General features: G+C 39.1%; 2 protein-coding genes across 2 annotated transcripts; both read right to left on the bottom strand.

Moving 5' to 3' along the window:
* Positions 1-1,260: 1,260 nt before the first annotated feature.
* prrg4 (proline rich Gla (G-carboxyglutamic acid) 4 (transmembrane)) lies at positions 1,261-5,149 on the bottom strand. Its single transcript, XM_005915141.3, has 6 exons — positions 4,548-5,149; positions 4,271-4,434; positions 4,150-4,177; positions 3,141-3,282; positions 2,541-2,711; positions 1,261-2,439 (listed from the first exon to the last, which is right to left on the bottom strand). Exons 1-6 carry the CDS (start codon positions 4,684-4,686, stop codon positions 2,412-2,414), a joined length of 672 nt encoding a protein of 223 aa, XP_005915203.1. The 5' UTR covers positions 4,687-5,149; the 3' UTR covers positions 1,261-2,411.
* Positions 5,150-8,773: 3,624 nt separating this feature from the next.
* eif3m (eukaryotic translation initiation factor 3, subunit M) lies at positions 8,774-13,781 on the bottom strand. Its single transcript, XM_005915140.3, has 11 exons — positions 13,633-13,781; positions 12,855-12,987; positions 12,164-12,302; positions 11,943-12,066; positions 11,689-11,783; positions 11,454-11,537; positions 11,262-11,361; positions 10,786-10,867; positions 10,193-10,336; positions 9,466-9,526; positions 8,774-9,002 (listed from the first exon to the last, which is right to left on the bottom strand). The coding sequence occupies exons 1-11, from the start codon at positions 13,672-13,674 to the stop codon at positions 8,879-8,881; spliced, it is 1,128 nt and encodes a 375-aa protein (XP_005915202.1). The 5' UTR covers positions 13,675-13,781; the 3' UTR covers positions 8,774-8,878.
* Between the last annotated feature and the right edge of the window lie 1,063 nt (positions 13,782-14,844).

The raw sequence follows: 14,844 nt of genomic DNA on the forward strand, positions 1-14,844 counted from the left end.
ACTGTCAAGCTAGGTTGATAATTCATTTGTTATATTGCATAAATTAACAAAGTACTTGAAATGCTAACCATTTGTTCCAGAAAACAGTTTTATATAAACAAAGGCACCCCTTCCCTCCCCCTTTTCCTTCCCCTTCCAAAGCTATAACATCAAAACATGTTACTGGTCATTTGCTATGTTGATACTGGATGAACATTATTACGATGTTGCAGTCACAACACCAACATATAACACCAGCAATAACAGATACGTCTGATATCGCCTCATCAAGGTCAAGCTGCAGCTGTTCATGTCTGCATGTTTGTTTGGTGAGTGTGAGAGAGTGAAAAAGCTGTATTAACCTCTTTGACTGAACAATCTGCTCATGTATTAGAAACAGAACACATGTAAGGCGCTCCAAAATCGAAAACTGCTGTAAATCCTTCATCATTTGCCTTGGATGGCTGTCTAAATTACACTGGTAAGTCACTGAATGTGCAAAAATGAAGTAAAATAAGACATAACCAAATATTTTTTTATGTTAGTATCCTGTGCTATACTGAATACTAGCGTTTTGAAGCCATACTACAACAAATGTCCAAGGTGGGGAGTTTTGAATTATTTTTCTTTTTAAGTAACTAATGTTAGTGACAGGAATTAATCCTGTATGTCCCAAATCAGATCTGTGTAGATTCAGAGAGACTACACAGGGGCGATCGTGGCTCAAGAGTTGGGAGTTCGCTTTGTAATCGGAAGGTTGCCGGTTCGAGCCCCGGCTTGGACAGTCTCGGTCGTTGTGTCCTTGGGCAAGACACTTCACCCGTTGCCTACTGGTGGTGGCGCCAGTGTCTGGCAGCCTCGCCTCTGTCAGTGCGCCCCAGGGTGGCTGTGGCTACAATGTAGCTTGCCATCACCAGTGTGTGAATGGGTGGATGACTGGTTGTGTAAAAGTGCTTTGGGGTCCTTAGGAACTAGTAAAGCGCTATACAAATACAGGCCATTTACCATTACCCTGGGAACAGCATAAACAGTGTGCTGATAAAGGAAAGAAAGCCATATTGAGCAATAGATAATAAAATAAAAATGATACTGACGTATCCATCATTGTTCTTAATACTGATTTACACCCTAAATATATCCACTGAAACAGGAACACATAAAATAGCTCCTAACATCTACTGCAAGGCAACTTGGTATAATAGCCATGGGCTCCTGCAACTGCTGTTTTCATGTCACAAAGTCATACATAGACACACACACCAAAAGACAAGACCAAGTTAATTAAAATAGCAATTTTAATTAAAAAGGAATATAAAAGACTTCCATTTCAAATACTTCTGCATCAGATCAGCTTTAACATAGCTATATTAATAAATTCTCAAAATCTGTTTATACAATTTTTTTAATCTTTGAACCAGGAAGTCCCTTGAGATTAAAATCGTTTTTTTTTTCTTCTTAAGGGAGACCTGGAAAAAAAGATTCTGAAATCCATTCAGAGGAAAAGGAGGCTCTGTGAAACCCCTCAGGCCTTGCAATAATTTACAGGGACACAATGAGTGTGAGATCCTTATCAAAACTGCAGTTAAGTAGCTGACGTCATTTCACTCAAATTAATTAAATGTTCTAGATAAATAGAAATATTTTGTGAAGCCTGTGCTTCCACATATCTGTATTGCGTTAAAAAAATATTATCACAATGTAGATGAAAAAAAAACCAAAAATAAATTCACATTGGGAGAACAGTCATTAGTTCAAACATGCAGATGTTTTTTGACATATTGTAAAACAGCAAAAAGATCTGCCTATGTTTACAAAAACAATGAAAATATGCAGTGAATATTAAAGGTATGCTGGAAGACCAGTGCATTAAATACACAGGGAGTATTTGTAAAAGTATTTTTTTTTTCAGTTACGTCAACATTACCATCAGACAAGTACAAGCAGTATTGCAGGTTTTCCTTCTGATGGAGCAACAGCTGTATGAAGCTGCATGACTACACAAATCCGTCCATCTCTGTTTTATTACAGTTGACACTGTATAATAAAACATCTTCATGATCTTGCGCTCAGTGTCACTATACATGCTGTGTACAAAGCAGCTCTTCCTTCATTTTCATCTTGATAAAGCAGCAAAGTGGATAAAATATTTTAGAAAGCTTATTCATCACAAGATTTCAGTTATATTACAAAGAAGAATCAAATGTTTGGAACTAGGAGATCAAGAAGGTGGAACAAGAAAAATATTTAAGAAAAAAAAAATAAAGAAAAGACTATCCAAACAGACCAGGAAAAAAATAAATATAAAAGAAGAAAAAGGGAGGCTAATCGAGGAAAGTTAGTATTTTGTGATATTGATACATCATAATTGCACAGTTTAGGTGTTAGCTGTTAATTGTCCTCTCACAGACCTGCACACGTGTTGCACTGAAAGCCTACTGCCGAGTACTCCCAGTTCGTGAGCTAAAAGAAAGAGAAAAGATATCTTTAAAAACAACAATAACAAAAAAACCCAGCATAAAACTGCATCATGGACTGCAACAAAAGTACAAACATGCACGTACCCAGGATAAGGAGGAGGTGGGGCGTCATGCGGCCCATTTCTTGCGATTGCCTGTTCATAGGAAGGAAGCCCGGGTGGGTCATCGGAGGGAGGCACAGGGTGCAGGGAGACCTCCTCTAGCCTTCGCATTATTAGAGAAGCATTACTCCTCCTCTGGCGCACCCTAATGGAACTGTGAGGAGCATAGTGGTCATTCACTTGTGACGTACTTCAAGCTCAAAGTGCAAGTATCAAAGGTGAAAGTCATCTTTGTTCTTGTTATATAACCTACAGTTGGTGTAGCAAAAAGGGGTAACAGAAGAGCAGCACTATTTAAAACTCAATGAGTGCAAAGAAAAATACACATCCAGAGTACTTTGGACTCTTTCATAATCATGGTAAACTGAATGGGTTATTTCATTTATTTTTGGGTTATGAAAAATATTACAAGTTATTTCTATTTATTCTGCTTTCATCAGATTTGGGAAATGGACACATAATTTATGCATTGTTTTACTTTTTAGAAACAATGACTAAAGAAGAAAATAATTGGCAGAATAATGCTCATAAACAGGTGAAAAAGACATACATACATACAGTGTCACAAATTCTTCTCACTCACCTTTCATGGCTTAAGTTACCCTTCCATCTGCGCTGACACAAAAGCCATACAACGATGCCAAAGATAACAATGGCCACTCCACCAGCAATGAGTCCCACCAAAAGAGCTACCACATCAACACGTGAAGAGCGGCCACCCTTGTCTATGAATCATCACAAAGCACAGAGGAAGTGTCAAACTTGTTTCATAATGGCAGTGCAAGTTATTACCAAGTAGACAACCATCATTTCATTTACATCTGATATATCTGATAGGTGAATAATAAAGGGTAGGTGGCATAGTTAACGTACATCAATACAAAGCTTTTGAGCGATCACCGGTATCTTGTGATGAAGCATTTCTAATGAGCGGGATTGATCTTTTCCTTGCAACCATTATGACGACACGACGGGATCAATGAATGACTTGGTGAGTAGAAAAAAATATATACAACATTTGAGTTATATTTGAGTTATATATACACAAATATATATAACTCAAATGTCATAACTTCTTTGAGCAACAATCAACTGTTAGCCCAGCACCTAATATAGGTACTTTTGGCTGGGTTGCTACAGTGGATGAAGCTGTGTGTTAGATTTGGAGCAGATCTCAGACTGGATCCCCTCCCTGACATAATCGTTCCAACTATTCCAGCTTCAAACTGACATAAGGATCATACTCGCATGTGACCTCCTGAGGGTGTTTTTGTACTGTATCCCCTCCCGACCTCAAACAGGGAATCTTTTCCATGTGAGGCCTAGTACTAATTTCTCACTCATCTGTAAACTGAATACAAAAATAGTCTAAATTACTAATTGGATGGAAAGAGAACTGATGAATTGGAATTCAGTTTGACTGATTTAACGTATATAATCTGTACTTTCACATTTACCATGCATTCATTGGTGTGTGGTGAAACAGGTTTTACACAAACAACAACAACTACAGTCAAGTCATAGTTTCATCAACAAACTTCCTGGATGACACATTTTATATAAACTTGAAGTATTTCTTATTCCCCTCTTACCTGCAGTGTATTCCTTCCAAAATCTTTCCTGAAAAAACAAACCAACAAACAAAAAGATTAATCAACATGGCAATCCCTCTCAATTGCTAATTATTGATTCCACCCACCAGCATCACTTAACTGTATCTGGGATGTTTTCAAACACCTCCCTTGCTTCTTCGTAATTACAGACTTCTTCAATACACTCCCTTTCCAAGTTTCCAGGTACGAACATTTCAAAGTCAAACCGGTTAAACAGCAGGTGGCGACCCAGGAAAGAATTTGCGTGCCCCTCATCTACAAACACTGGGCGGATCCAAAGAGATTATTTCCAGGAAAGCTACAATATCGGGATGTATACAGGGTAACACGAACTTTTAAGAATCAAATTCTTAAAATAAAGTATAATAAAATCTTACCTTGGTTTTGTGATTCTTCATTTTCGGAAGGTAACTGCCCCACAAAGGCCAGATCTCCACAGGTGAAAAATTGAAAAACAACAAACAGATGAAGCAACATTGCCATGAGCGCACCTGCGCACTGACAATCGCGCGACATTAACTAAGAGTACAGAAGGCAGATGATAACCAACAGCGACCCTGCTTCTGGAAAATACTGTGTGCGCACTTTAACGACAAATCACAATATTTCCGTCCTCTACATTATGCTACATAAAGACGAACAGAGCTCAGCGTCAACAAAACGAAACCAGTCCAAAGGAGCGTCAGGTGTTCCAGGCTCGGCGCGGATGAGATCAGTCAGGAAACGTTCGGTGATATTCACAAACACCGGCTGAGCTTGCCGAGTTCCTCCGGCGAAAGAAAAAATGACATCATTATTTGTAGTAAAAATACGATCATTTGAAGGATGAATTCGTCTGAAAGCAGATTAAGAAAGTTCCGGTTAAAAAAGGACTCGTTTACTCAAAATAGATGTGTCGTCAGCTACTCTCGCACTGCCTGCGCTGGCGAGCTATCTCTCACGTTTACCTGGGCAGACTCGACCAATCAATCACCTACCTGAACTGTATGACAAATATGTACAACAGTGAACGCTAGGTGGCAGCTGAAGCCGGGAAAGTTAACTTTACACAGCAAAGTATTGAAAAAGTTTTATATGACTCAGATAGGATGTTACTCCACCCAATGAACAATGAAAAATAGTTTTCGGGACTTTTTTTTTCTTCTCCTAAGCATCAACTGGCTGTTGATATGCGTTTAAACAAACAAACAAACAAACAAAAAAAAACAACATTATTTGATCGCTTATTACAATAAAGGAAAAAAATGCGATTGTATCCAATTTCATTAAAATCATCCAAGTGGTAAGGCACCTCCGCCTTAAAAATGCCAGTCATGGCTCTGCTGTTATATATCTTTACATGTGTCGTATGAGCAATAAACACACATAAATGCGTTTGTGCGGCACAATCTCATAAAGATAGCTATTAAACACATTTGTCATACTTCCTTCTCAGACACTCACATCTTGGATTAAGGAGTTCTCTCACATAAACTCTGATTTACGGGGGTCATTTTACTTTGTGACCTTTAAAAGGGACAAACGTATAAACTTTGCCCAGACATCTGAACTGCTTGAGTCTCATATGTTTACAGTGCTGTATCTTCACGTTTAATGGTTAGGCACAAATTACTGCTGTAACACAATGCTATCTTTTTGGATCTGTGCATCAGATCTCTTTTAAAAGCACTAAACTCTGTCTCAAGAGATCTCTCAGTAGCTCAGGAACTGGTGACTACACTACAACACTAAACACAGGGCTTGTGTGGGAAGTGTTGTGTAATGGAGTCTGGAGTCATTTTTACAAAGAAGAGGCATGCGGGTTACATCAAATTTTTGCCTTTTCGAGTGCAAATAATAGTTGCTATAGAAACCTTAGAGACAAAACAAATAGGAATACATGAAGCACCAACAAAGTAATGGGAGGACACATTTAAAGAAGAAATTTTGTTTTGCTTCATTTTGTTTTTGGCTGGTAAAGCACATCCTATAATAGTGTTTATGCTTCACACTCTCCCATGTAAATATCTGTCTCAGAGCCTCTGGGCCTCTTACTCTGTGTTTATGTAAAGCAGAGATAGGATACAACAGAACATTATCTTGCAGCCTACTGGATGGTGCTAATTGAACAGCAGTGAGATCCTCTGTGCTGTACTAGGCTACATCTCTGGATACTGTCAGAGTCCCCAGAGGAATGTCAATCCAAAGAAAAGGTATGAAGGAAAATTAGATATTCCAGACTTTAGCTAATGTGTTATCTCAGAGAGCAAAGTCGAAAACAAGCCCTAAAGGACTTAAAAAGTCATCACTGCTTTTGTTACATGTTGAAGATCAGGGTCTGGCTGCTGGGCTGGCTTTGGCACTCAGCTTTAGGAACTCAAATCAACTGATTGTAGCACAGATGCTCAGGAAGAAAAAAAGATGTTTATTTGATTTTTTTATATGTTTTTTTTTCTTTCTATTTACCTGGCACACAGATAACTGAAGAACCATTTTTAACGACATAATTGTAACTGTAATGCAATTACTAAATTTAGTAAAGTAATGCTTTGCATTGCTGCGATGCTGGGAAATGTAATGTGATGTTACTGTAATACACGTTATAGCCCACACTGGTAGAGACTGAACTTGAACTTGACTTTTTTGTTTCTTTTACAGTTAGTAGTTCAGTGGGTCACATGGGGTTAGGGCCTTTCCAAAACATCACAAGCTTGTTTTCTGTGGTGGAACTTCTAACATTGCTTAAAAATTGTGGCAAGCAGCCCATGAGCTTCTGAAACCACACAAACTAAATAAGTGGATTTTGTAAGGGGAAAGGAAACCACCGTGTATATTTTAAACAGTGCATTTTTTTAAGAAATATGTTTTTGTTTGTTTGTTTTATTTTATTTGAAACTGATTTCCAATAGCAATAATATACACGTGATGGAATAAAAAGAACAATGACTAAAGGGCTAAAAGATAAATGGACTCTTATAAAGTGCTTTTCTATTCTTCTGAGCACTCTAAACAACTTGCCTCACTCACACAAGCACTTGTTCTTTCCACTTGAAGTGCTTTCTATCCAACATTCACATACATTCATGCTGGATGACTGGAGAGCAACTTGAAGGTTAGTATCTTGGCCAATGATATTTGGCATGCAGAACGGAGAAACCAGTGATCAAACCACTAACCTTCTGAATCGTAGCTATGAGAGTAAACCGATATCGTTCATATTTTTTGTCCACCTCTGATAACCTTCGCTGTAATGTGCAAAAGAGGCCGATTTAGCAGCTTAGCTCCCAAATGCAATATGAAGTAATTTGCTTTTCTTTACTGAAATATTAAAAACTGCAAGTGGTCATGCTGCTTGCATACCAACTATGGTAAATAGCACTTACATCTAAGAATCTCAAGACAAGTGTGAAACTGTTACTTAAATCCAGTGAGATAAATTAGATACAGGAAGGGGAAAGGACCACTACCCAGAACAATAGAAGTACCTGAGAAGTAACTGCTCACTGAAAATGGAGTATATGCTGAAAGAATGTAAGATATAAGAATTTGCACACATTCTGTTATTTTATCTGCTCTGTGCTCCACCTTGCGGGTGGCTATATTTCGGAGAAGGTGTTTTGTGATTTACGCCCTATGATAAGAACGGGGGATGCTGCTCCCTGTGGGCAGCTGGACAGAAGTGAGCAGTGAGCCATAGCAGACCTCTGGTATGACAGGAAAAAAACAGTGTACTATAGCAAGAAATGTATACATCTGTGCCCATTTAATTTTAGTAAAACATTTTCTTAGCAAGACTTAAAGAGCTAATTTTACAGAATTAGAGGCAGTCCAATACAAAAAGTAAGCAGCTGTAGGTTTAACTGTCAAAGAAAAAGCACTGTAGATTAGGGGGTGGAGATTCCAGGGTGCAATGTCAGTACTCTGCACTTTGTCAGTTTGTGCTGATTAAACCATAGCCCCTCAGGGAGATAACAGACCCCTTTTACACCTAATGCCTGGGCAATATATCATTAGATTTCACACATCCCGATGCTCTGGAGTGGTGCCTGAAACAGATTATTGTGCTAAATGGCAGTTTACTTTATATCAATGGGCAAGGCCACAGTAATCTAACAGCATATTTTTAAACTTCTCAGATGCTCTCACACAATGCATCATGCTGACCACAGCTGAACAGTATATCTACTAACCCAAAGGACAGCTTCAGATTTGCACAGGCACTGAATCAGCCAGTGCCGTAAGTGTTAATATTACAGTATTGTAGCTCTGACCTCAGCAGACAGGGTCATTCTAAGTTCACACTGCCATTGTCACTTCTCTTGTGTTCACACACAAGTGACCCTCCTCTTGAGAGCCATTTCTCACCCCAAGCCTCAGCTCATCTGGTTTACCGCCATGCTTACCTTTAACTAAAACCAGATGTTGAGACCCACTAGAGGATGAGCCCCAATTAAAGTCACTGTACAGCTTGGTTAGATAATGATATGGGGTAGTTGTTTAAAAAGATTCATTACTGCACATTTATTTACCCATTAATGGCACTTTAATGTACATAAATTAAGTTTGGTTTGAGCATTAATAAAACAACAACAAAAAAAAGATTAAGACACGAAGAGCAACACAGTTGACTGTCGCTGTTCTTTTATTGGATGAATAAAAAACAGACCATTGCAGTCTGGGAATTTGGAAAGCACTAAGAACCAGTCTAAACAGTTGGGGTAAAGTGGGATTAAGCAGAAGGTGACAGGGCTTGCAGACTGGTCTTGACGGTTGCTAGATTGGCCTTCCAGGAGCTGAGGCTGTCGTACAGCTGCTGCCACTGCTGCTTGCCAAAGGTGCGGTGTGTGCTGTGGCTGAAGGGGTGGAGATAGAATTTTTTGTTTTAAAAATGACACAGGCCAAAGTCATACACAGAGCTCGATAAATGTGCTATGATAAGCTAATGACACTGCCATACAGACTTGTTTAAGACGTGACTAAACACTCAAAAAGGAGGCAGGTTTGAATTTAAAAAACAAAAACAATTACATTTTCTGCAGCCTCCAGCATAACATAGATAAAAAAAGCAACCCTAATCAAAGAAGATGAAAAAATAAAGCCTCACAAATGTGAGACCTTGAATATAAACCTGAAGTTTTGTAAATGAACAGAACTGCAGTTTTTTAAAGTTGTTTCACTTCTACTTTTGAAACCAGTGAGAAGGCAACCAAGGTGATCAGAAAGTCTTGTCTTTAATAAAAAAACAAAAAACAGAATAATATAACAACAGAATAATGATGCAATATGTTTAGAGAACAATGTATAATGACCACATACCTCACAACAACTTTTCGCTGTGTTTGGTCGATTTTGCAGTATACCATTTTGGTCCGAACAGCTAAAATGAAAAAGCAGGTAAGAGGTGATTAAAAGACAGCAAGAGTTCTGACATTACATCAACAGGTTTGTTGTCGAAAAAAATAAAATCAAGTGGTTGTTACAAAGCAAATGCTATTTAAGATTTCAAACAGACTCGATCCCAAATTGTTGTGACATAATACACCTGGAGGTAGGAATAACCTCACAAAAATGCAGCTGCAGTTATATGGCAGGAAAAACCATTTGCTCTAAAAATTTAACACGTGACTGGTGGAAAACATAATAACCTTATAAAAGATTTAAATTTTATGTTTAAGTGGAAGGATTTTACACCGGGAAAGATTATTTTGTAACAAAGCAAAAACATGAACTCATTTTTTCTCCCAAATGAAATTATATTTTCATTGACGGTTTTGATTGATAGATTGAAATCTGTCCAGTAGATTTATATAAAGCAGTGACGTAATGACTACTGAAAATTTTTTTTGCTTATCTTATTTCTTTACTGAATAATAAAATGCAAAATTGGGACTAAACCAGAAAAAAAAATGCATTTTAATAGGCTACTCTGCTTACTGATGAACAAACAATGAACTGGTCTTGTATGATTCATTAGAATCGCTTCACATCATGTTCAATCACTTTCCTTTGGGAAAGGGAGGAACGTGGCAAGAATTGTTCATACCGTCAATGACAAAAGCCTCAACGTCATCGGCTCCAATCTGCAGTTCCTGCTGCATGGTGTCAAAGGAGATCTCCTTGAATTCCACCGCCATGCCCATGAATGTCAGCAGACGCATCTTGGCCATGTTTTGCTCATGAGACAGGCCTGGAAAGCAACGTGCAGGGATCATTAAGCACAAAACAGTCACAGTCAATTAGTCTTGACTCAGGGAGTTTCCCTGTGTTAATTGTTTCTAGATTTAGGAGACTGCAGTAAGGGAATCTACTCATTAACACAAACATCACTCCACAGGGTCTGTTTTGAGAGTCCATCCTACACAAGCTTTTAATTACACTTAAACCTTTAGTAGTGAGACGATAACAACGTGAACGCACTTTTCTGTAGTGCTGACACAGCACAAGATTGTGTGAGAAACACTAGCTCCTCAAAGCACAAACGATGCTCAGCAACATGTAAACTTTAAAAGAAAATCTCATCCGTGCATTTCTATTACATATAATTAATAATCTATACACTTTTTTTACCTTGTATTCTGGTTTCTGTTTGCATTTCCATGTGTCATGTGTATAACAGCTCACATTATGGCTACTTACCAAGAGAATCAATGAAGTCTTTGTTATTCTGGTAAAATTTGACATATGCTGCCAATTTGGCGCTCACAAAGATGGTTAATAGCTGAAAAAGAAGAGCGAGAAGAGGGTCAAATGCCACTGTATGATGTACAATCAGCTTGATTGTTGTTTTGTTCACACAGGCTAAAAGTTGTTAGACTTATCTACGTCAGATTGCTGAAAACTGTAGACGCACCCTGAATAATTTTTTGTCATAGACTGAATGCACTCAAGTAGAAATGTTCTAGATTCCTCAAGTGAATCACTCAAACTTAATAACCAGTCTCATGTGTGACACTGAAAGGCAAATTGTGATGAGGGTTATTGGGGCAGATGTTTCCATTTATATACAAATATCCATCCATCCATATTCTTCTGCTTATCTGCAGCCGGGTCGTGGCGGCAGAAGCCTAATAAATAAATAACTATAAATGCTCTATGCAATCTCTAACACTTACGTCATGGATGAGTTCCCCCTCCAAGAAGCGAACAGGTTTCAGGGTGAGCAGGTGGTCAAACAGGAAAGTGTTGGGATCCTTGAGAGCACGGACGATACATCTAAGAGACAGCAGACAGACGCGTTAATGTACTGCTGAGGAGGACAATGCTGAAGTGTAATCTCAAGCGTTCAACAAGTTCTACAAGCTTACCTGTGGGCATCAACGCGTGCTTGTGAAGCATTGTCTTCTGTGTAACTTCCAAGTAGCTCAACCATCACTTTTGCTGCAGCTTCGCTATAAAATAAATAATTATATTGTTGAAAATGCTTCTACTGAGATATTCTATGCAGAACATTTTCATACACTCTTATGTCTAAAGTTTATCTTGTCCTTTTTCTTTTCTCTTGAAGTAATCCGTACACAAAGAAACCCTATGTGGATTTACCTTTTCTTGCAGTCAACAAGTGCTTCGTATACCAGCCTCAAAAGTGTGTGCTTCTTCTCTGTGTTCAGGTTCCAGTCAACAATCCACTTGCGCACCTGATTATGGGCACAAATACATATGATACATTAATTACAAAGGGCAAAAAGAAAATGCAGAAATATTGGTTTACTAGCTCAGTAAACCAAGGCACTGCATTATAACACCAGCAGTGTTTTTGGCCAGTCATACGGATTAATCACCATGAATGTATATACCTGATCAAGGTCAGTGGGGATGAAGGATATGGCGTTACAGGTGGCGGCCACTTTGATGAGGCTGCAGAAGACTGTGTACCTCACGGGAGTGTTCTCATCCATGCCATGGAACAAGTTACTCAGCCTGTGACACCAGAAAGTAAAAGAGATTACATATTTGCAAATAAATAAGCAACCTCTTATTTTGAAAGTTTTCAGGGAAAGGACTCGATGGGACTAACAGCTGCATTCTGAGGGAGGGTCTCTCTCCTTCACGGAACTTCACAAGCTTCTCACATAGGCTTTCAATGAGAGCCTCCTGCTTGTCTGTCTCCAGGATCAACAGCAGAGACACGATGCTGTTCATCACGCTCTCAACATCTGTGGAGAGAGAGAGGGGGCCATGAGCATTAAGACACTGTTGCACAATTTTAGGGCATTAATTGTCAAACAAACATTTAACAAGACAGCAAATTTAACCAGACAAGTTAACTTAACCCTCTGCATCCCACAACAAACACGGACAGGACACACCTGGACGGGAGGTGCGTTTCCACTACTGTTTATGTACAAAAGTGTTTTTATAGACAAAGTATATGAAGTGGCTCTAATGTTGTCAGACTCTGACACTCAGCAAATGAACACTCATGCAATGTGAGAATGTAATCAAACTGTTTATCAGAGTGTGACTTTTAAGACACTCGAGCCTAACATTATGTTGTAACCAGATGGTGTTGTTATACCCAGCTTGTTGTCCCCAAGATGGGATGGTCTGACAACAAGGAACTCTGATAATATCCTGAAAGAAATTACACGTTTTATGCATGTTCTTGTGCATTCGAGTCCTGCCTTCAGTTCAGGAGGTGAAGCCTGAGGTAAGGATGAAGAGGATGAACTAATCAAAAAGGAGCAGCAATTTTCTTCATCGCCTACCTTTATCATCGTCTCTAAGGCAGACATCGCACGCCTCGATGATCTGAGCCAGATCTACATGAAGACCGCCTTCAGCGTTCTCCTCTGAGATTTCAGCTCCTTTAGATTTAATATAGGCTCTCAGCTCTGAAGCCTGCAGTACAAAATACATTTATATTAAAAACAATACATAAAATACACAGTAAATACAGAGCATTTCAACATTTAAGAGAACGAAAAGTGGCAAATTACGTGCTCGCATCAGAGTGTACATTATATTTAAGAAAAAGGTATGGACGACTTTATTTATATATACTCTTACATCTCTTTTTTTGTGGCTGACTAAAATATGGACTGTAGATATATAGTGGACAGAAACAAGCAACTGTTTGAGTGAAGGTATTATCCTTTCTATATCCAGTCTATTGAATCGTGTGTGTAGAATTTTTACGCCTTTATTTGTTTAGATGTGCGGCAAAACAGCTAGCAACATTAGCTATTATTAAACCCCAAAAGAAACTTACGACACGCTAAACCCCAAGCACGATGATCTTAAAAATATACCTATTAAATTGCCTACAAGAAAATGTGGATGACAGGATATTTAACATATTTGCTTAAAATGTTTTACCACGCATATCCTAACAATAAGCGTGCAGATATCAGCTGCTACGACCGACAGTTAGCATTTTAGCTAGCGAGCATGCTAAGTTTTTTGATTGGGTATCATTTAGCGACTCATCCGCGACAATATAACGCTTATATCTACTCCACGAGTTATTGTAAACGTAGATTGTACCTGATCTTCTTCCGTTATGTCGATAAATGCTGGTACGCTCATTTTCTTGTGATTTTGTGAGCCTAGATGATGAAATCCACGCTCGCACCACTACAGAGCTCTGACCGGAAAAGAACAAGGAGACTGTGCCGGCGACAAAATTCTTCTTCCGGGTCATGTTTTGTTAAAGCCACAGTACCCTTAACCGAAGGCTGTTGGTTGGCGCTTGTGTAATACCCGAAGTACGTCTGTCCTTATTGCTACTTTTAAATACGCCGAGGATTAATCTAATGGACACGAATTAGACTATAATCTGATTCCTGTCCATGATGGTTTATATATTGTGAAAACTGCTAAATTGTATTTGTCATGACTTCCTCTGACTTCCATTGCCTCTAATTTATGTATTCCTCTCCTTTCCTGGAGGATTATCCCTGGATGTCTTGGATGAGAGGTGAACCTGAACCCTGTGAAAGGTTATCTGATTTAGCTGTAGTCCATCTTTGCAGACCACCATGGAAGGCCTGGCCAAGAGCTCTCCAAAGTAGGAAACACCGCCAGTGTCAAAGGGCAGTGTTCTTCACCATACACCCGCTGACCTATGGGTGCACGTGTTGGGCCCCTATACCGTGTGGGATCCTGTGTATTGTTACAATGGCAGGTTACTTGGTGATTGAGGTGAAGAGGGTAAGTGCAGCAGGAGGTCACCCTGAAACTATGGAGTCGAGTTACTGACATCTAAGCACAGGGTGACGACACTGGAGTCTTATTAAACTCCAAGCTCCAACATTCACCTCATCTGCCATCAGGATCTGTGTATTTTTCACAAAATCGGAAACTATGGAAACCCATGACACTGCATCATCACTGGCTGGTAGTCAGTTATTTCTCATAGCACTTACAGAAAGGGAACTTAAATCTGTTGCATCGAGGATAAATAGCTCAAAATAGTGGACTGGGGGGAAATGGCTGAAGAAGCGTTTCATCATATTGCTCATATGATGCGTCATCTTGTTGGGAAGGCAAGTGCCTGGTACGATATCCCAGCTTCGAGATCTCCCTGCCCTTGTGAGCTGTCATGGCAAAGAATTTATAGCCATTTCTCTACAAGTGTGCTTGTGTAACAACGAGGCTTTCATTATCTGATTAACAGCTGTTGTCAAGTGCCTGGTGTATTTCAAGTCCAGAATAAGAGTTTTGTGTGCTTTGAAGCTCCAGGTGCATGTGAGACAT

The sequence above is a fragment of the Haplochromis burtoni genome, unplaced genomic scaffold (genome assembly GCF_018398535.1).
Source record: "Haplochromis burtoni strain Fernald_Lab_line unplaced genomic scaffold, NCSU_Asbu1 Contig_11, whole genome shotgun sequence".
Classification (NCBI taxonomy): Eukaryota; Metazoa; Chordata; class Actinopteri; order Cichliformes; family Cichlidae; genus Haplochromis; species Haplochromis burtoni.

What these genes read in the sequence shown, in the direction of transcription:
- prrg4 (XM_005915141.3), bottom strand. Translation starts at nt 4,686, where the DNA reads ATGTCGCGCGATTGTCAGTGCGCAGGTGCGCTCATGGCAATGTTGCTT. An exon ending in GGTAACTTAAGCCATGAAAG is followed by an intron (nt 2,712 to 3,140) that starts GTGAGTGAGAAG and finishes TGCTCCTCACAG; the next exon opens with TTCCATTAGGGTGCGCCAGA. An exon ending in CCACCTCCTCCTTATCCTGG is followed by an intron (nt 2,440 to 2,540) that starts GTACGTGCATGT and finishes TCTTTCTTTTAG; the next exon opens with CTCACGAACTGGGAGTACTC.
- eif3m (XM_005915140.3), bottom strand. Translation starts at nt 13,674, where the DNA reads ATGAGCGTACCAGCATTTATCGACATAACGGAAGAAGATCAG. An exon ending in CTTGTTGACTGCAAGAAAAG is followed by an intron (nt 11,538 to 11,688) that starts GTAAATCCACAT and finishes TTTATTTTATAG; the next exon opens with CGAAGCTGCAGCAAAAGTGA. An exon ending in TGAGGCTTTTGTCATTGACG is followed by an intron (nt 9,527 to 10,192) that starts GTATGAACAATT and finishes TTTTCATTTTAG; the next exon opens with CTGTTCGGACCAAAATGGTA.